The 17,808-nt window shown below is 44.4% G+C and overlaps 1 protein-coding gene across 2 annotated transcripts; it reads right to left on the reverse strand.

The window, feature by feature from the left end:
- Positions 1-4,062: 4,062 nt before the first annotated feature.
- Positions 4,063-8,939, reverse strand: LOC142786462 (uncharacterized). 2 transcript variants are annotated; one of them, XM_075884167.1, is made up of 8 exons: positions 8,756-8,939; positions 7,715-7,844; positions 7,410-7,585; positions 6,893-6,952; positions 6,762-6,821; positions 6,595-6,699; positions 6,426-6,539; positions 4,063-6,128 (listed from the first exon to the last, which is right to left on the reverse strand). In XM_075884167.1, exons 2-8 carry the CDS (start codon positions 7,828-7,830, stop codon positions 5,332-5,334), a joined length of 1,428 nt encoding a protein of 475 aa, XP_075740282.1. In that variant the 5' UTR covers positions 7,831-7,844; positions 8,756-8,939; the 3' UTR covers positions 4,063-5,331. The 2 variants fall into 2 exon arrangements, with proteins under 2 accessions (XP_075740282.1, XP_075740281.1); XM_075884166.1 differs by lacking the exon at positions 8,756-8,939 and having other exon boundaries at positions 7,715-7,965.
- Between the last annotated feature and the right edge of the window lie 8,869 nt (positions 8,940-17,808).

Consider the following 17,808-nt stretch of genomic DNA (forward strand, 5'->3'; position numbering starts at 1 on the left):
CAAAACCTCTGCAGGTGGCAGCTCCCTTGTAGCTGGTGAAAGAATTTCCGCTGACTTCGTCTTGCCGGAGAAAACCTTGACCAGTCATTCAGCTGCCACAAAAGGAACTTGTGTGACCGGTAAGTTGTATGTTCACTTCAACACCAGAGTGGATTGATATAGAGACTTCCGCAGGCCGCTCGCAAGATTGTTCCGACAGCACTGTCCGAGGCACTGAACAAGCTTCACAAAACCCTCCAGAAGACGTCTCCGCCAACAGCTCCACGCCTGAGTGCCCTAGAGAAAATGGTGTCTATGCTTTTATTGCAGCTGTTTTTAATGTGCTATTTTATGTTTAGGACATTCTGAGGAAACTATCCTCAAAAGGACACTACGTGTGCACTTACAAAATGTAAGGGTGGGCTCTCAGTGATTTTTATTTTTTTGTGCATTGTCAACATTGTGAATGGTTTGTTTTTAGGTAGTGGAATCGAAAACATTGCACCACAGAAAGTTGTGCACCTTGGGTCTGAAAGAGCGAGGAAAGTGCTCGTATGGGATTAGTTGTTCTTCGCTTTTACATCCATTTTTTGTTTATTGCAGTGCGTTCCTGTGTGCCAGCGACAATGTCTCCATCAATGAAGTACAAGCAAACCATTAAACATCTGCAACCCAAAGTAGCAGCACAGCGGAAAACTATCAAAAGACTGCGGAGACAGCCTCACCAAGCACCGTCATCGACTTCAAAGGCCCTTGAAGTTATGCGACCGCACGTCACCGAGGAGGTTTTTAAACATCTTTCTGCACATGTTCGCTTGAGGCCCAAACGCAAGGGCAAGCGGTTTCCCGTGTGGTTCAAAAAATTTTTCTTCACTTAAACTTCCGAGGTCCGCGAGCATACCGATTTCTGGCTTCATATTTTTCTTTGCCCTAGCTAGCTAATGTAAAGATGACTCCAGGCATAATTCCAGGAATCCTTTCTTCCATTGCAACAAATACTCAAGCTTGGAATGAACGGGACCGAGTGTGCGCTTTAGTTTTCGACGAAATAGCACTCAAAAAAAATTTGTACTATGATGCTGCAAGAGACGTTGTCCAGGGTTTTACAGATGATGGCACTCATCGCACTTCAACCATCGCTGATCGAGCACTGGTTTTTCTTCTTGTTGGCGTTTCGAGAAAGTGGGTTCAACCGGTTGCTTTTACTATAGGGCACACATCAACACCATCATCTGTTATGCATAACTTGCTGGTGTCACTCATTTTGGAGCTTAGGAGCATTAATATTGCAGTGAAAGCAGTCATTTGTGACCAGGGCAGTTCAAATGTAAGTCTCGCTAACCAACTAAGAGTGACTGTAGCAAAGCCTTTTTTTTGAAGTTAATGGTGAGCGGGTATATTACATTTTTGATGTTCCGCATTTAATTAAAACAACGCGCAATAATGTCCAAGCACACAAGTTATACATTGGGGATGACATCGTTAACTGGTCGCACATTGTAAGCCTTTACCAATCCTCACATGAGTTGCGGTTGCGATTGGCTCCAAAGTTGACTGAACGGCACGTTCATCAGAAACCTTTTTCTAATATGAAGGTCAGCAGAGCAACTCAGGTCTTCAGTGCATCAGTTTCGATTGCTATCACGGCATTGGTGTATGCGAAGGTGCTGCCTGCCTCGGCCATCACTACAGCTCAATTTTATGAGTGTATGGACAGGATTTTCGATGCCTTGAACAGCTCGAGTAAAAAAAGAACTTCGCAAAAGCTGCGGCATGCAATCATGAAAAATGATTCAGAGCTGATTGACTTGCTCCGAGGTCAGCTTCCCTGGATTGCATCATGGCAGTTTGTTGGCAGACGTCAACCACAAACCATCGTAGGTTGGCAAATTACAATTCAGGCAATTTGTCAACTATGGGACGACCTCTCCAAAAATTACAATTTTGAATACCTGTTAACACGCAGGCTTCAACAGGATCCTCTGGAGAACATATTTGGCCACATTAGGCAAAAACAGGGTAGCAACACCAACCCCAATGTAGCACAATTTATTTGTGGCCTGAAGCACATCTGCATGAGAAAACTCTTCAAGATGTCAGAATACGGAAATGTCGAGGATGATGAATGTGACCTCCTCCAGGGGCAGCTCTCGCCATTCTCCCTCACCAGTGCGTCTCTTGTGGATAATGAGGAGTGTGCACAGCCACAGCCTGACGACTTTCCCGCTCTAGACGATCTCTCTGAACTTGCGACAAACGTTCACTCCCATATTATCGATGACTCCGCTGCATATTATGTAGCTGGTTTTCTCATCAAACACTTCCTTCGGAATGCATGTGACGGTTGCAATTGCCCACAGTTACTGAAAGACGACAGTGAGACGCTTAAGGGTACCCACCAGTATTTCACAATGCTCAAAGCATACCACGTCCCCAGCAAACTTTTTGGGAATCTCGCTGTGCCATCAGAAGCAGCTTTTGCATACGTACAGCAACTTGAATCTCACTTTCTTGCCATAATAGAGGCCACTGCACATCACCTGAAAGTGTGCGCTTTTTTGTATCACCATCTGTCAAGTGTTGGCGATTTTCATTTCTGCTCTGCTGGGTGTCGCGCGAAGTTTCTGAAAATGTTTTGCCGGGTTCGTTTATGTTGGCATGTGCGTTTTGTGAACCGAAACTTAGATAGGGTTAGGTTCCAGTCTTCAATCTCAGGCATACAGCTTGACAAGTTCAAAGGTTAGCAATTAGCGGCGGGTTTACACTAAAGTATTCGAGTTGAGCCGAATCCTGCAATAGCTTTGTTATGTTATTACTTCGTTACAGCAGACTTCATTATGGTCTTATATGCTTATATTCAGCTCAACTGGACTAGCCACTCCTTCGTTGCATACATTGTTTAGGTTACCCGCTATGAGGAGTAGGGACAGTGTGTATTCGCTCGAAGTGATTTGCATAACCTTAAAAAGAATGTTGGGTATCCTGTCTGTATTTTTGTAGCAAATGCGGGCGAACTGTACACTTTACTGTGGCTCGCTTGGTCACTGTGTATGCTTTATCTCTCCAGCTCAAGTAATATATCGATAACAAAACCGCTTGTTGAAATGTCTTCGAGCGGGTAAGGAACACAGTATAAAGTGGGCACGGTTCACGTTATCACGCTTTTCGTATTTTAGCTTCTCATCAACCTCCTCATCTCGCCCATCAAAATTTTCAAAAGAATACTCAAACTTGTAGCGTTTGATGGGGCTGCGGACGCTGCCATTTTATTTTTATATAGCTTGTGAGTGATAACGTACGATGTAGAGCCTTTGTGAAAAATAATGAGCCAAAGTGGTTTCGTTCTGCTATTTATTAGCGCTGTAATACCGCTCTCGTAGCACCAATTAAGGTCCACAATTCTGGATAAGTGATGACTACAATCTATTTTAGCTCGCAAGCGTCACAGCGACACCCAGACGCAAATCACTTGGGATCTTAAGTTTTTGATGAAGGCGACGCATACGAAGAGCCACAGGACCAGCCAGTGTTGTAGCATAAAGTTTGTCTTTCACGTAGTGAGCAAGCTGCAAAGCCCTACCTTTCTGAGGACAACCAGGCATCAAGTCTGCTTTTTTTTATTTTGGACTAGCTGTTCTTAAGCACAGCCAGCACACTGCACCTTTGCCTTTCTGCTATATTGTGTCGTGTGGTTTCTGTGTGCTTTTTTTATATGAATTATTTCGGTTAACCCCAGGCGTGATTCGCGACTTCATTGCTGTGTATATGTCACTTCTTCCTTCTTCATCAGCATTGTGCGCTGTGTTTTAGATGCGGAGCATCTAATACTCGAGGCTTGTAGTGCGGCGCCGTCCGCAAGCTTCCTCCTCCTTCTTCCACCATCTGTGCATCCCTTCCTCCTCTACACACCGCGCGCGCTTCACTCCTCCACCATCTGTGGACCCTTCCTCCTCTACACACCGCGTGCGCTTCTCCTCTTCACGAACATTCGCTAGCTGTATAATGTAGCGCGCATGCGCCGTCACGCTTCGAGAACATCGGCTCACAAAAGTTTCGGTTCACAAAACGCACATGCCAACATAAACGAACCCGGCAAAACATTTTCAGAAACTTCGCGCGACACCCAGCAGAGCAGAAATGAAAATCGCCTACACTTGACAGATGGTGATACAAAACATCGCACACTTTCAGGTGATGTGCAGTGGCCTCTATTATGGCAAGAAAGTGAGATTCAAGTTGTTGTACGTATGCAAAAGCTGCTTCTGATGGCACAGCGAGATTCCCAAAAAGTTTGCTGGGGACGTGGTATGCTTTGAGCATTGTGAAATACTGGTGGGTACCCTTAAGCGTCTCACTGTCTTCTTTCAGTAAGTGTGGGCAACTGCAACCGTCACATGCATTCCGAAGGAAGTGTTTGATGAGAAAACCAGCTACATAATATGCAGCGGAGTCATCGATAATATGGGAGTGAACGTTTGTCGCAAGTTCAGAGAGATCGTCTAGAGCGGGAAAGTCGTCAGGCTGTGGCTGTGCACACTCCTCATTATCCACAAGAGACGCACTGGTGAGGGAGAATGGCGAGAGCTGCCCCTGGAGGAGGTCACATTCATCATCCTCGACATTTCCGTATTCTGACATCTTGAAGAGTTTTCTCATGCAGATGTGCTTCAGGCCACAAATAAATTGTGCTACATTGGGGTTGGTGTTGCTACCCTGTTTTTGCCTAATGTGGCCAAATATGTTCTCCAGAGGATCCTGTTGAAGCCTGCGTGTTAACAGGTATTCAAAATTGTAATTTTTGAGAGGTCGTCCCATAGTTGACAAATTGCCTGAATTGTAATTTGCCAATCTACGATGATTTGTGGTTGACGTCTGCCAACAAACTGCCATGATGCAATCCAGGGAAGCTGGCCTCGGAGGAAGTCAATCAGCTCTGAATCATTTTTCATGATTGCATGCCGCAGCTTTTGCGAAGTTCTTTTTTTACTCGAGCTGTTCAAGGCATCGAAAATCCTGTCCATACGATCACAAAATTGAGCTGTAGTGATGGCCGAGGCAGGCAGCACCTTCGCATACACCAATGCCGTGATAGCAATCGAAACTGATGCACTGAAGACCTGAGTTGCTCTGCTGACCTTCATATTAGAAAAAGGTTTCTGATGAACGTGCCGTTCAGTCAACTTTGGAGCCAATCGCAACCGCAACTCATGTGAGGATTGGTAAATGCTTACAATGTGCGACCAGTTAACGATGTCATCCCCAATGTATAACTTGTGTGCTTGGACATTATTGCGCGTTGTTTTAATTAAATGCGGAACATCAAAAATGTAATATACCCGCTCACCATTAACTTCAAAAAAAAGGCTTTGCTACAGTCACTCTTAGTTGGTTAGCGAGACTTACATTTGAACTGCCCTGGTCACAAATGACTGCTTTCACTGCAATATTAATGCTCCTAAGCTCCAAAATGAGTGACACCAGCAAGTTATGCATAACAGATGAAGGTGTTGATGTGTGCCTTATAGTAAAAGCAACCGGTTGAACCCACTTTCTCGAAACGCCAACAAGAAGAAAAACCAGTGCTCGATCAGCGATGGTTGAAGTGCGATGAGTGCCATCATCTGTAAAACCCTGGACAACGTCTCTTGCAGCATCGTAGTACAAATTCTTTTTGAGTGCTATTTCGTCGAAAACTAAAGCGCACGCTCGGTCCCGTTCATTCCAAGCTTGAGTATTTGTTGCAATGGAAGAAAGGATTCCTGGAATTATGCCTGGAGTCATCTTTACATTAGCTAGCCACCTCCTTAATGAACGCCGGGAGGGCAAAGAAAAATATAGAGCCAGAAATCGGTATGCTCGCGGACCTCGGAAGTTTATGTGAAGAGCGAATTTCTTGAACCACACGGGAAACCGCTTGCCATTGCGTTTGGGCCTCAAGCGAACATGTGCAGAAAGAAGTTTAAAAACCTCCTCGGTGACGTGCGGTCGGATAACTTCAAGGGCCTTTGACGTCGATGACGGTGCTTGGTGAGGCTGTCTCCGCAGTCTTTTGATAGTTTTCCGCTGTGCTGCTACTTTGGCTTGCAGATGTTTAATGGTTTGCTTGTACTTCATTGATGGAGACATTGTCGCTGGCACACAGGAACGCACTGCAATAAACAAAAAAAAATGGATGTAAAAGCGAAGAACAACTAATCCCATACGAGCACTTTCCTCGCTCTTTCAGACCCAAGGTGCACAACTTTCTGTGGTGCAAAGTTTTCAATTCCACTACCTAAAAACAAACCATTCACAATGTTGACAATGCACAAAAAAATAAAAATCACTGAGAGCCCACCCTTACATTTTGTAAGTGCACACGTAGTGTCCTTTTGAGGATAGTTTCCTCAGAATGTCCTAAACATAAAATAGCACATTAAAAACAGCTGCAATAAAAGCATAGACACCATTTTCTCTAGGGCACTCAGGCGTGGAGCTGTTGGCGGAGACGTCTTCTGGAGGGTTTTGTGAAGCTTGTTCAGTGCCTCGGACAGTGCTTTCGGAACAATCTTGCGAGCGGCCTGCGGAAGTCTCTATATCAATCCACTCTGGTGTTGAGGTGAACATACAACTTACCGGTCACACAAGTTCCTTTTGTGACAGCTGAATGACTGGTTAAGGTTTTCTCCGGCAAGACGAAGTCAGCGGAAATTCTTTCACCAGCTACAAGGGAGCTGCCACCTGCAGAGGTTTGGTCAACAGTCAATTTCGGTAAAAAAAAGAAATTGTGACACTGAACGCACCCTGTTCATCGGGGCACCTCAATGTGTGGGAGCCGCTTTTTGAAGCCTCTACCGCAGGTCCTGAAGAAATGAAATTACGACAATCTATCATTAAGAGGCTTAAAATAACACAAACTGAAGCTCATCCGCACCTTGCAGTGCAGCTTCTGCAGCCATGTCACAGTCACTACTTGAAGCGACGCTCAGAGAACCTGCATATATGTGCACTTGGTACAAGTTACAAAGCTTGTAGCATGAGGAAACTTAAACAGCTCTTTCAAACGCATAAATTGGTCGAACGTGGAAGAAAAGAGAAGGCACCAATTAGGAAACAAGTAATTTGTAATTTTTGGAATTATCAACAGTGGCAGCTTTCACTGATGAAAGGTATACGGACATGTGCACTCAGGCTTGAAGATAACGTGAAATAGCCCTTTAAAGTCTTTTAAAACAAGTTGCGCAGGTCAAGAGCATCAAAAAACGAGAGAAATGTAAAGCTGCTGTTAGGAAGGTAATAGCCCACAATTCACAAAATTTAAGACTTTCCAAGTGTTACTTCTATAGTGAGGCTTCTCCATCGGCTACAAAGATCTTCACGGTTAACTGTCGCCACTGATTCAATACAAGTGGCTGCTATTGCAGATATTTGAGTTTCAGTCAATCACTTACATGGTGCAGCTGGTTGCACACTGGGAACAGCCATTCTTGTAAGCCTTGTTTGCCCAGGGTCCATGAAACTTTGAGCAGTAAAATGATCGCTACAAACCCTGTACGTTGCGTACAATAGGCTGGCCGGCTTACTAAGGAGATCATCGCGTCCAGCATACTGCATCCATGCTTTCATCCTGCATTGGCAATGAACTATCAGCTGGAAGGGGAAGTGCTTGAATGGTGATTTTTTATTGTTACCCTCACTGAGCAAGTACGAACAGTAAGCCTAAAGACATGCAAACCATACAAAAGCTTTAACACACCTGCCGTCCCGTGGTATGCGGAAGAAACTCGTCCCAGGCTTCTTGTGGGTTCTGCCATTGTTGAAGCACCACGATACACAGCAGTAGCTGCCGTAGCTTGGACCGCCGGACGGCATGGCGTCAGCGCGGTCTGAAAATGTTAGTAAGTGGATGCTTCGCTGTCAAATTACGAAAAAGATATGTGCACGTCATAAGTGTACCAACAAACCCCTTTGAATGATTAGCTAATCGATGCACAATACAAAACCAGTGATACATCTGTGACCCATAAAACTCTGACTTGCAAAGATATACGCCAAGACCACGTACAAAGATCTTCAGAAGTTTCCAGGCCGCTATCTCTTGTAATGCAATGGTATCGCGGCATGGGAATTTTAGAACACCTTCGTACGAACGCAGTATCAGCAGTACCTTGGGAAGAAAAATCGTAGTTGAAATTTATGCGGTAAAATTTTATTGGAAACGTCAAAAAAATTTGTGAGCAGCTTGCACTAGTGGCACAAGGCTAGCGAAAAAACGAAGATGATGGCCACTTGGCTAGTCCAGATGTGCCTCCGGCACACCAAGAATTATTCGTGTTCCGAGCCTTCGGGAAACGCGTCGTGAAGCATGCGAGGCCCAGCGAATGCTTCTCAATATTTTGCACCGAGCCTATGACCTAGCTGCCCAGCTACGCTCAGCGCACAGACGCTCGCGCCCGTGGCAGACGCAGCACGCGTTGCCTCGGCTTGACGCCGTGCCGCCTTTGCTATACTGCATACGTTGCACAATGTTCCCGTCTAGCCGCCGCATAGAGCCACAAACTTTCTTTTTAGCGAACCTCCCGGTCCTTACAAGCTTCAGAAAAAGGTTACAACTGCGTGAATGAGACGCCACGTAAGAAACAAACTCGCACACTCGAAGCGCAACGTGTGTGTGTGCATCTTTCTATGTTTGTTGCATGGTGTCTTATTCGCGCAAGTGTAACCGTTTTCTGAAAAAATGACCCAACAAGACCAACAACATGTCATTCAACAAGCTTCGCTTGAAAACGTGCCTCACCTGTTATCTCACGCACGAAAACGCCGACGCAGCCGACGTTGACGAAAGCGACGAAAGCTTCTCGCTGTCAGTCATGCATGGGCTTGTCGCTGGGTAGATGGTGTTTATGACAGTACGGCTGAAGAAAAATAATCGCGTAAGGTGTGTTGAATAAATTGTTTTTATGTATAAAGAACATACCAAATTTGGGCGTATAATTATTATTTTGTAAAAAAAATTCTGTTGCATTAATTATAACTGTTTTTTTTTGTGCTTGCGCCCTCTGACGTTTGGTGAGAGCACTAGTTTGTTACGTAGTCGTGACGCACTTCCTAAGGCCAGGTTTCGCGGAGTGTCCGCTCTTGTCTTCTTCTTTCTCTATGGTACCAGTTGAAACGCTTGATGCAAGAAAAAGACCTTGACTTGCTCGCGGTCCAGGCGTCTAAAGTTAGTACTGAGGACGCGACTTATAGCTTCGTAGCAGAATTTACATTGCGGTACAATGCGTGTGTGAGCTATGCAGTGGGAGCATCAGCCGGATGCATTGTTTTTGTCAAGAACTCTCTTGGTATTGTAGTGGAAGAGGTCAAACGTTGCCTACATGTGCGTTTTGTTTTGTGTGACTTTTGTTACGGGAACACTAAATGTAGTGTTATCTGTGTATACGCACCTACAAATTCGAGAGACAGATGTTTGTTTTTTTCGGGAAATGCAAGCGTACTTTGAATGTCAGAAATGTGTGATTTTGTTGGGTGACTTCAATTGTGTTTTGACCCGAGGAGATTGCACGTATACTGCTAAATGAGGTGATGAAAGCGTTGGTTTGCTTAGAGACAGCCTTAATAAGTACTTTTTACATGACATATCTCTGTTTGCGATTGGTGGCAGTCGCCAACACTTCACACATTTTCAAGGTTCGAGTCACGCACGACTTCATAGAGCATATGTTTGTTCTGAGATAGTACCTTTATGTCAGAACTATGACGTTTATGCTGTGTCCTTCAGTGATCGTTGCTTAGTTTCGTTTGAGATAGGGAGAAAGTGCAAAAAGAAGGTTGTATGGGAAACACGGAAACTGAATACTAAGATAATTACGCACGAAGGATTTGTAGATAAGACAAAGAAGGAAATCGATAATTTTTTCAAAAACGCAGAAAGTAGTGCCGCGGGAAGATGGGAATTATTTAAGCGAAAGACAAAAATGAACGATATAGAGTGTGGTTGCTACATGCAGTATCAAGCTCGAAAACAGGAACGTGAGCTACGGGCAGAGCTAAATGATTTGGTGATTATTGAAGCAGAAAACCCTGGTTTATTCACACATCAACTGCAGGTTGTCAAAAACAAAATTGAATGTCTTGAAGAAGATAAATATAAAGGCGCAATTATACGAGCAAGAGCTGAGAGATACCTCTTGGGTGAAGCCCCGACAAAGCGAGCCTTGTCAGATGAAAAGGCATAAGCACGAGCTCACGACTTACTAAAGATAGAATGGAATGGTAAAATATTGTGAGAACATAAAGATATTATGAAAGCTTTTGAAAACTATTATCAGGACTTGTTTGCTTATCGCGAACCAAAGGAGCCGGGTTTTGTAGATGAGTTCTTGATAGAAATGCCGACACTTAATGCTGAGGACACAAATTTATTGGAAATCTCTATTAGTATAGGGAAAATTGAGAAGGCTATCGATGATCTTGGCATGGGCAAATCACCTGGTCCAGATGGCATTAATGCCGCCTTTTACAAGGCGTTCAAGGAGGATATGGCCGCCGCATTGAATGAGGTTCTTTCAGAGTTTTAGATCGCGGAACTCTGCCTCCATCGTTTAATCGGCACACACCGTGCTGATCCCTAAAGGGAAAGAGCAACATGTTTTACGCAAAGTGACAACAAACGTAGATTATAAGGTGTTTATGAAAGTTCTGGCTAGGAGGTTTTATAGAGTTATATACAAGTTGGTCGGGTCACATCAGACTTGCGGCATCAAGCGTAGGAGCATATTCACGAATATTCATGTTGCCAGGAGCAGTTTGGAGTATTGTGACGCTGCGCTTCTAAAAGTAGCTATGTTGCAAATTGATCTAGCCAAGGCTTTCGACATGGTTCTACACAATATACTCTTCATGCTAGCTGAGTACGATGGTCTTGGTGCGATCATATGTAAAGGTATTAGATTGGCATACAAAAGTTAAACCACAAATTTAATTGTAAATGGAGAACTCTCACAGCGCATACAAGTACTTTCCTACGTGCGCCAGGGGTGTCCTTTAAGTCCTTTGCTCTTCGCTCTATTTTTGGAACCATTGTGTCAGAAAGTGATTCCCCATGCAGGGATTAATGGTTTCAGGTTGCAGTCATGTGAAGTGCGTGTTTTGGCATACGCCGACGATATTGCCTTTTTTGCAGTTGATAGAGAGAGTGTCACTTCGTTATTAAAAATTACTCAAAGGTTTTTTGACACGAGTGGAAGTTTAATGAACAAAGAGAAAAGCATTGGTTTATGGCATGGTAGTTGGGACCTTACGCCCAGTTCCTTTGGAAATATTCAGTGGCTCACGACGCCTAGTCGTTACCTAGGGGTCGTTACCATAGTCGTTACCATTGGACAGGTATCAAGACAGTGAAGCATTTAGGCTGGCAAAGGCTGAAGAACTGCGCGCAACCACCGAAGGATGGGGTGGTCGTGGCTTATCAATTTTCTCTCGGTCAGCTGTATGCAACGTGTTTCTGGCTGCTAAAATTATGTACCTTTTGCAAGTACTTAGTTGTACGCGTAAAAGCATTCACAAAGTCCACAGGATATTCGCCACGTTCATCTGGAGCTCTACGTGGGAGAGAACATCTAGAACGAACTTGTTTCGGCGAGTAAAGCAAGGAGGGCTCTCTGTGTGCCATCTGTTTTTTAACCAAGTAATATCACGTTTCCTGTTCATTAGAGACCAGAGAGACTTTTTTTTACGTTCTTTATTTTAAACAACGCTGTTACACCACATGTCTGACTTCTCTGTATCTTCAGACAGACGAGAACGACACAACATGTCACCGTTCTTGCGCGAAGTTGTGTTCTCATATCGTTTCTTAAGGGCGAGGTTTTCGATAGATTACCTAACTAATGTGAAAAGAAAGCGCCTTATGAAAGACCTAATAGAAAATGTTTTTCCTGTGCCCCTGTACCGTTCAAAGTATGAAAAATCATATGGTCATGACGTACTAAAGCGAGTGAAAAACATGTGTATACCACCCAATGTGAAAACCTTCTTTTTTAAACTTCATACGGGAACCTTGCCAGTAAAAACTTGGCTTGAAGAGAGAGGGATGTATGTACCATGGGGAAGCAGCTGTCCCCTGTGTAACAAACCTGAGACCATTGAACATGTGTTTATTGATTGTAAGAATGCTATTTTCTTTTAGGACATTATACAGAGGACTATAAAAAAAGATTTACCTCTCACTTCATATGGAATTCGTTTTTTGCCTAGTGGTAGTTCTGTGCAAAATTTGAAGGTTATATTTTTACTTGGTATTCATTCGGTTTGGCGTAGTATGCTATCGTACAGACACTGTGATGTGAGAGTTCTATCCGTTAATGAGTGTTTCGTGGAAGCTGTTATAAAAGTGCGAGTTGTGTATAAGACTACTGACTGTGTTGAAGATGTAATATCTTTGTTTGACGCGTTGTCACGCATGAAACACGTGTGATAGTGATTGTCATATTAGCTTGACCGGTAGTCAAGAAGGCAATAAAGAAAAAAAAGGGTGGCTCAGTGGTTAACGCCTCGCTTTTATGACGCAGAGGTCCCACGTTCGATTCCGCACGCTGGGATGTTTTTTTGTATTTTTCTTTCTTGCGTTTTCACATATATAGATACGTATACATATACGATGCATGTCGCCAACGCCGGCAGCGAAATCCAGCCTAAGGTGTCCATATAATTGCTATTGCAATTTTAATAAAATAAGTTGTCACGTAATTTATTTACGTACAAACGTACAGGCAGGCCGAGGAACATGAGCAGCCTGCAAACCCCAGCCAGCACAAGCTCGGGTCATACGTGTATATCACCGACGCTGCGGCTTGCCTTCCTCTCTACTTCGTCATCGTCTCGTACTGTTCCCTACACTGGCCCTGGTGAAGAGCGTAGCCATCCCGGCAACTTTATCGTTGTTGTTGCTGTTTTTTTCCTGTGCAAAAGGCTCGTACCCAAAGGAGGGGATTGGCCAATTATTAGGTGAATTTTCCCTATACTTTCAGCATTGCGTCATTTCTACAAAACTTTTGAACTTTATTTTGATTTGAAATGCCGATATCAAGTTTGCAGAAAAGAAAATAAAGAAAAATAGTGAGACCGCAATTTAGCAAGAAAATCGTTTAGTCGCAGTGATGTATTCCTGAACGGCGAATAAAACATCCCTGTGGCTGAAACCCAGTGTAGAGGCTCCATATGAAAGAAGATCAGGTTGTGATAATTGCAAGCCCAGTCTTTGAAGAGGTGGTGCTAGTATGCTTTGCCTGAATAAATCGAAATGGTGACAGTGTAATAACAAATGACTGATCTTTTCCTGTTCAATACTGTAAATGCACATAGGGGAATTCAATATACCTGATCTATGCAAGTAAAAATTGAGGGAGGTAACGCGGCAACGAAATATTGTGATGACAACTTCCATCATCCTTGAAGTAGAGAGTTCACTGAAACAGGGGAATAACAAGTGTTTGTACTCTGTAGAAGCCGTCAGTGCAGGGTCTGATAAATTTTGCCTGATTTTAAATGTGCGAAATTTCGCCACCGTTATGTATACTGTATATACTGTATGAGGGTAAATAGGAATAATTGGTGTCGAAGGCCATGCCTTCGCAAGAGAATCAGCGATTTCGTTTAACAACAAACCTTTGAGCCCTGGTGTCCAGATTACATGAATACTTCAGAGATGACAGGGAACCAATAATTTAAAAAGTTTAAGTATGGTTGAGCGACCAGATGCGGGCAGACTTAATGCGTAGTCAGTATAGCGGAGACATAATTGGGCTTGGGCTACTCACATGCGCAATTTCTTTACCACGACGACGTAAAGCACCATGTTGTGGTAATTTTTAAAGCCTGAGTTATTATATTGCCGATCAAGATAGAAGTTGTTTTAAGTTTCCAGCTTTAAAGAGCAACCAATAAATGATGGCGCAGTTAAATTATCTAAATTATAATTTTGATGTAAAAATGTAACGATATAATTATCTAAAATGTAACTTTGGAAGACTTTTGTCTAGGTCGCGAGTTATCCGTATGCCACAGAAGCGAGCATCGTGCAAGAAAAAATGCAATTAAGAACTACGTAACATGTTCTGTACCTCTTCTTGAGTGTATACGTACCAAATAAACAATATTATTCAAAATGAAACTTAGGTCACCATGGCAAGGAAAAAGAACGAAGAATTCAAAGCTGTTAACGAGCTTAGCATTTTTCTCCATAAGCTCTAAAACAATTGTTTCAAGCCCAAATTACCTTAGTAAATAGAGCACAAAAATTTTTGTCTGCTGGTGTCATGACACCTGAAGAAGGGGACAAGGAAGTTGGGTCAGTCGGCAGCCACGAGCAGAATAGTGCTTCAGCATCGGAGTTTCCGCGACCGGATTACTAAACAACACGAATGCCGTATTTCTTTAGGCGAAGCTCCCAACAACCGAGGCATGCTGACGGGTCTTTGAGTGATGCCACCCAACATAAAGCTTGGTGGTCCGTGATTTCTTCGAAAAGATGGTCATAATTGTATAGGCGAAACCTTGCCAGAGCGCATATAGTGGCGAGATACTCTTTATCAGTGACGGAATGATTACTATCGGTTTTCTTGAGGCTTATACTCGCGTGTGCAACCACGTATTCTCTATATTCTGGTTTTCCTTGAGCAAAAGAGCTCTAAGACTGACACAGCAGGCGCCGGTACAAAACTCCATCGGCGGATCGAGGTCGGAATGACTTACTATAGAGTGATGATAAGTGCCATAGCTTGACAAATGATTTGTCGCACTGGTGTGACCAAGCATATATGCCTTTGCAGGTTGTCAGTAAACTGGTAAGATGCGCGATGATGGAAGCGAAGTAACGCATAATCGACGAAAACATGAGCATAGCCCAATAGAAGTTCTAAGCGTCTTCATGATATGGTGCTTTGGATATTCCTCCACGGCAAGAATTTTCGCAGGGTCCGAAAGAACAGGCTTTTTGCAGACGATGCGACCCTGTAAATTGAGCTCGCGCGCAGCAAAAAGGCACTTCTTGATGTTAAGTTGAAGGCCAGCAGAATTGAGACTCATGAGAATAGCACGAAGACGGACAAGGTGAGTCGAAAAGACGCAAAAAAAATGACGATGTCGTGAAAGCAGCAGAAGCAGGTGCTCCACTTGTAGCCGCGGATGATGTCCATCATTCATTTGAAAGTCACTAGGGCATTGCAGTGTCCGAACGGCAAGCCGTTAAACTCATACAGCCCATCAGGCGTGACGAATGCAGTCTTCAAATGGTCAGAGTCAGCCATTGAAACTTACCAATAACCCCCAGCGTAAATCCATAGACAAGAAATATTCGGATCCTTGCAAGCCATCAAGAGCTTTGTCGATGCGTGGCAACGGGTGTACATCCTTCTGAGTTATCCCATTGATCCGGCGGTAGTCGACAAACAATGTGATGAACCCGTTCTTGTTGCGCACAAGCACAACCGTTGAGACCAGGGACTTTGCGACGGCTGGATGACACCATGCTTGAGCATAGTAACTATTTGCTTGTTAAGGACACGCCGCTTTTCCGCTGAAACCCAATATGGGCGTTGGCGTAAGGTACGATAAGAACCAGTGTCAATAGACAGTAATAATTTATCGTTAGCGTGATAGCGAATGTTAAGAGAATGACGTTACCCTGCAGCAAATATTTGTTGGGGACAGTATATTATAGTTTAGAAGGATAGCGTTTACATAGTTTACGTGCCCCAGCTTGGTTGGTGGCGCCACCTTTTGGAGGGTTGAGAAGTAAAAACAGTAAAAAAGAGAAGAAAAACTAGAATGTCTGTCTGTGTCACTGCGCGAAGCATTGTTAGAAGCTTATTTCAGTAATAATAAAAGTAAATATTCTTAACGATGCACCAAACGCGAAAATATATATGTTGCCACTTTGTTTACACCGATCTTGTAGTTAGGCCTAGACACGTTCGAAAGGGGAAGTCATTTTCAAAACTACGCCAACTTATTCGTTAAATCTGACAAAAAAAGAATAAATCCTAAAAATAGCACACGTAGGGTCAACGCTACAAGTATTGTACGCATTTGCGCATGTACACTTTGATCCCGATATCATCGTGAGCCCGGTACCCCTGTAAGACCGGTATTCTATGACTGTCTAGTATAGTGCGTGATACTCGCTGTGTTACGCAAAGGTGGTTGAGCGTAATCAAAGAGAGAGCAGAATTCTCGAAGAAGGACCAATATTCTGCGTCGTGATGTAGCAATAGTTCGGTGGCCAAAGAAGGGTGGAGAGTCTGTTGCGGGAGGTGGGTTCACAGGTGACGTCATGACACTAAGCTGGAGTTGAGGTTGCTTTCCGGCAAACTCCAGAAAGCGTCGGTGTTCAATGTCTTCAATGCTGCGAGAGCATCTTGCATGAAACAAGGTCACTGACAACGATAGTGGGTTCGCAATCAGCATCAAGGTAGCACCCGACTAATGGTGAGGATGGGAAAGGGCAGGTGGAGGCGGCAGTGGTCGGGAAAAACTTCTGACTAGATAAACAAAACAGTTCCATCTAGAGTGGTCGTACAGGTCAGGGCTACAAGTTCGGATGTTTTTGGCGCTGTGTCTGTGTCTGCAGCAGCGACAAATTTGCAAGCTTCTCGAAGGAGATCCACCAAACGAGAAGGTTGCAGCGTTGTAAGGGCCACTTCTGCACGGGAAAAATCTATGATGGCCCAATGACGTGAAACGAAGTCCCTTTTGAGAATGACTTCGTGAGAGCATGAGGACAGGATACAAAACTCGATGACTTGAAGTTCACCTTGAATAGCGACACACGCTGAGCGCAAAGATGAAGGTTCTAAGCACTGCGAGTCGGCCGTGGGGAGCATCAGTCTCAATAGCGTCGTTGTCATCTTTTTAAGCTTGCGGCATATGGTCTCGCACATTACCGAAATGGCGGGCCCTTTGTGAATAAGCCCTTGTGCGGAAGTCCCCTCAACATTGACGTCAATAACGCTTTGGGGGGAAAGAGGTAGAGGCCTTCGACAGTTCGGATTCCATGCAGCTGTGTGCCTCCGGAGCTGAAGCTGTTAGTTTCCCTCTTCTATAGTTGGTCGGTGACGCATTGGTGACGCGAAGCGTCGTCAGGGAGATTGTGATCGGTGGTTCACGCAAGGTCGTTGACTGTGAGTGTTGCATCTTTGTGGGGTCCTTGACGGCGATGTAACGGGCACTCCAAAGGTGTCGAATGGAGAAGGTGCTTGGTGACAGTGGTGGGTAACGTGTCCAGCGATACCACAGGCAAAACAAGTAGGCCTATTGTCTGCCTCCTCCAAGCGTCTGAGTGGTAGTAAACGAAGCTGAAGATCTCGCAGAGGGATACGACGCAGTGCTCGTGGTTGTGGTAATGGCATGGGGTGGCATGACAGGCTGTGAATAAGGTATAGGCTATTGAACGGGCCGAGCAGCGACGGCCTCATACGTTACAGGTGCAGTGACATGTTGTTGCTTATGCATTGGTGGGAGGGCCACGGCTACTTCAATCCGAATGGCGTGTTGAAGGTCTAGAGCCAAAGCATGCGCGGGCTCATACGTCGGCGGGAGCAGCGAAAGCTGGCGTGCCACCTCTTCGTGAATGTTGTCCTTAATCGTCGAAAGGTGCGACTGCTGATCGGAAAGACGGGCAGCTAGCTGCAAGTTTGCAAGCGTGTTTGGCGTCGTGAGGGCTTGGTGGGCAAGCAAGCGCTTCCTACGCAACTCGTCGAAGCTCTGACAAAAGGAGATGACTAAAGCGATCGTGGTGGGATTTCTCGCAAGCAGCATCTGAAAGGCAACGTCCTCGATACCTTTCATAAT

Source organism: Rhipicephalus microplus, unplaced genomic scaffold (assembly GCF_043290135.1).
Source record: "Rhipicephalus microplus isolate Deutch F79 unplaced genomic scaffold, USDA_Rmic scaffold_24, whole genome shotgun sequence".
Lineage (NCBI taxonomy): Eukaryota > Metazoa > Arthropoda > Arachnida > Ixodida > Ixodidae > Rhipicephalus > Rhipicephalus microplus.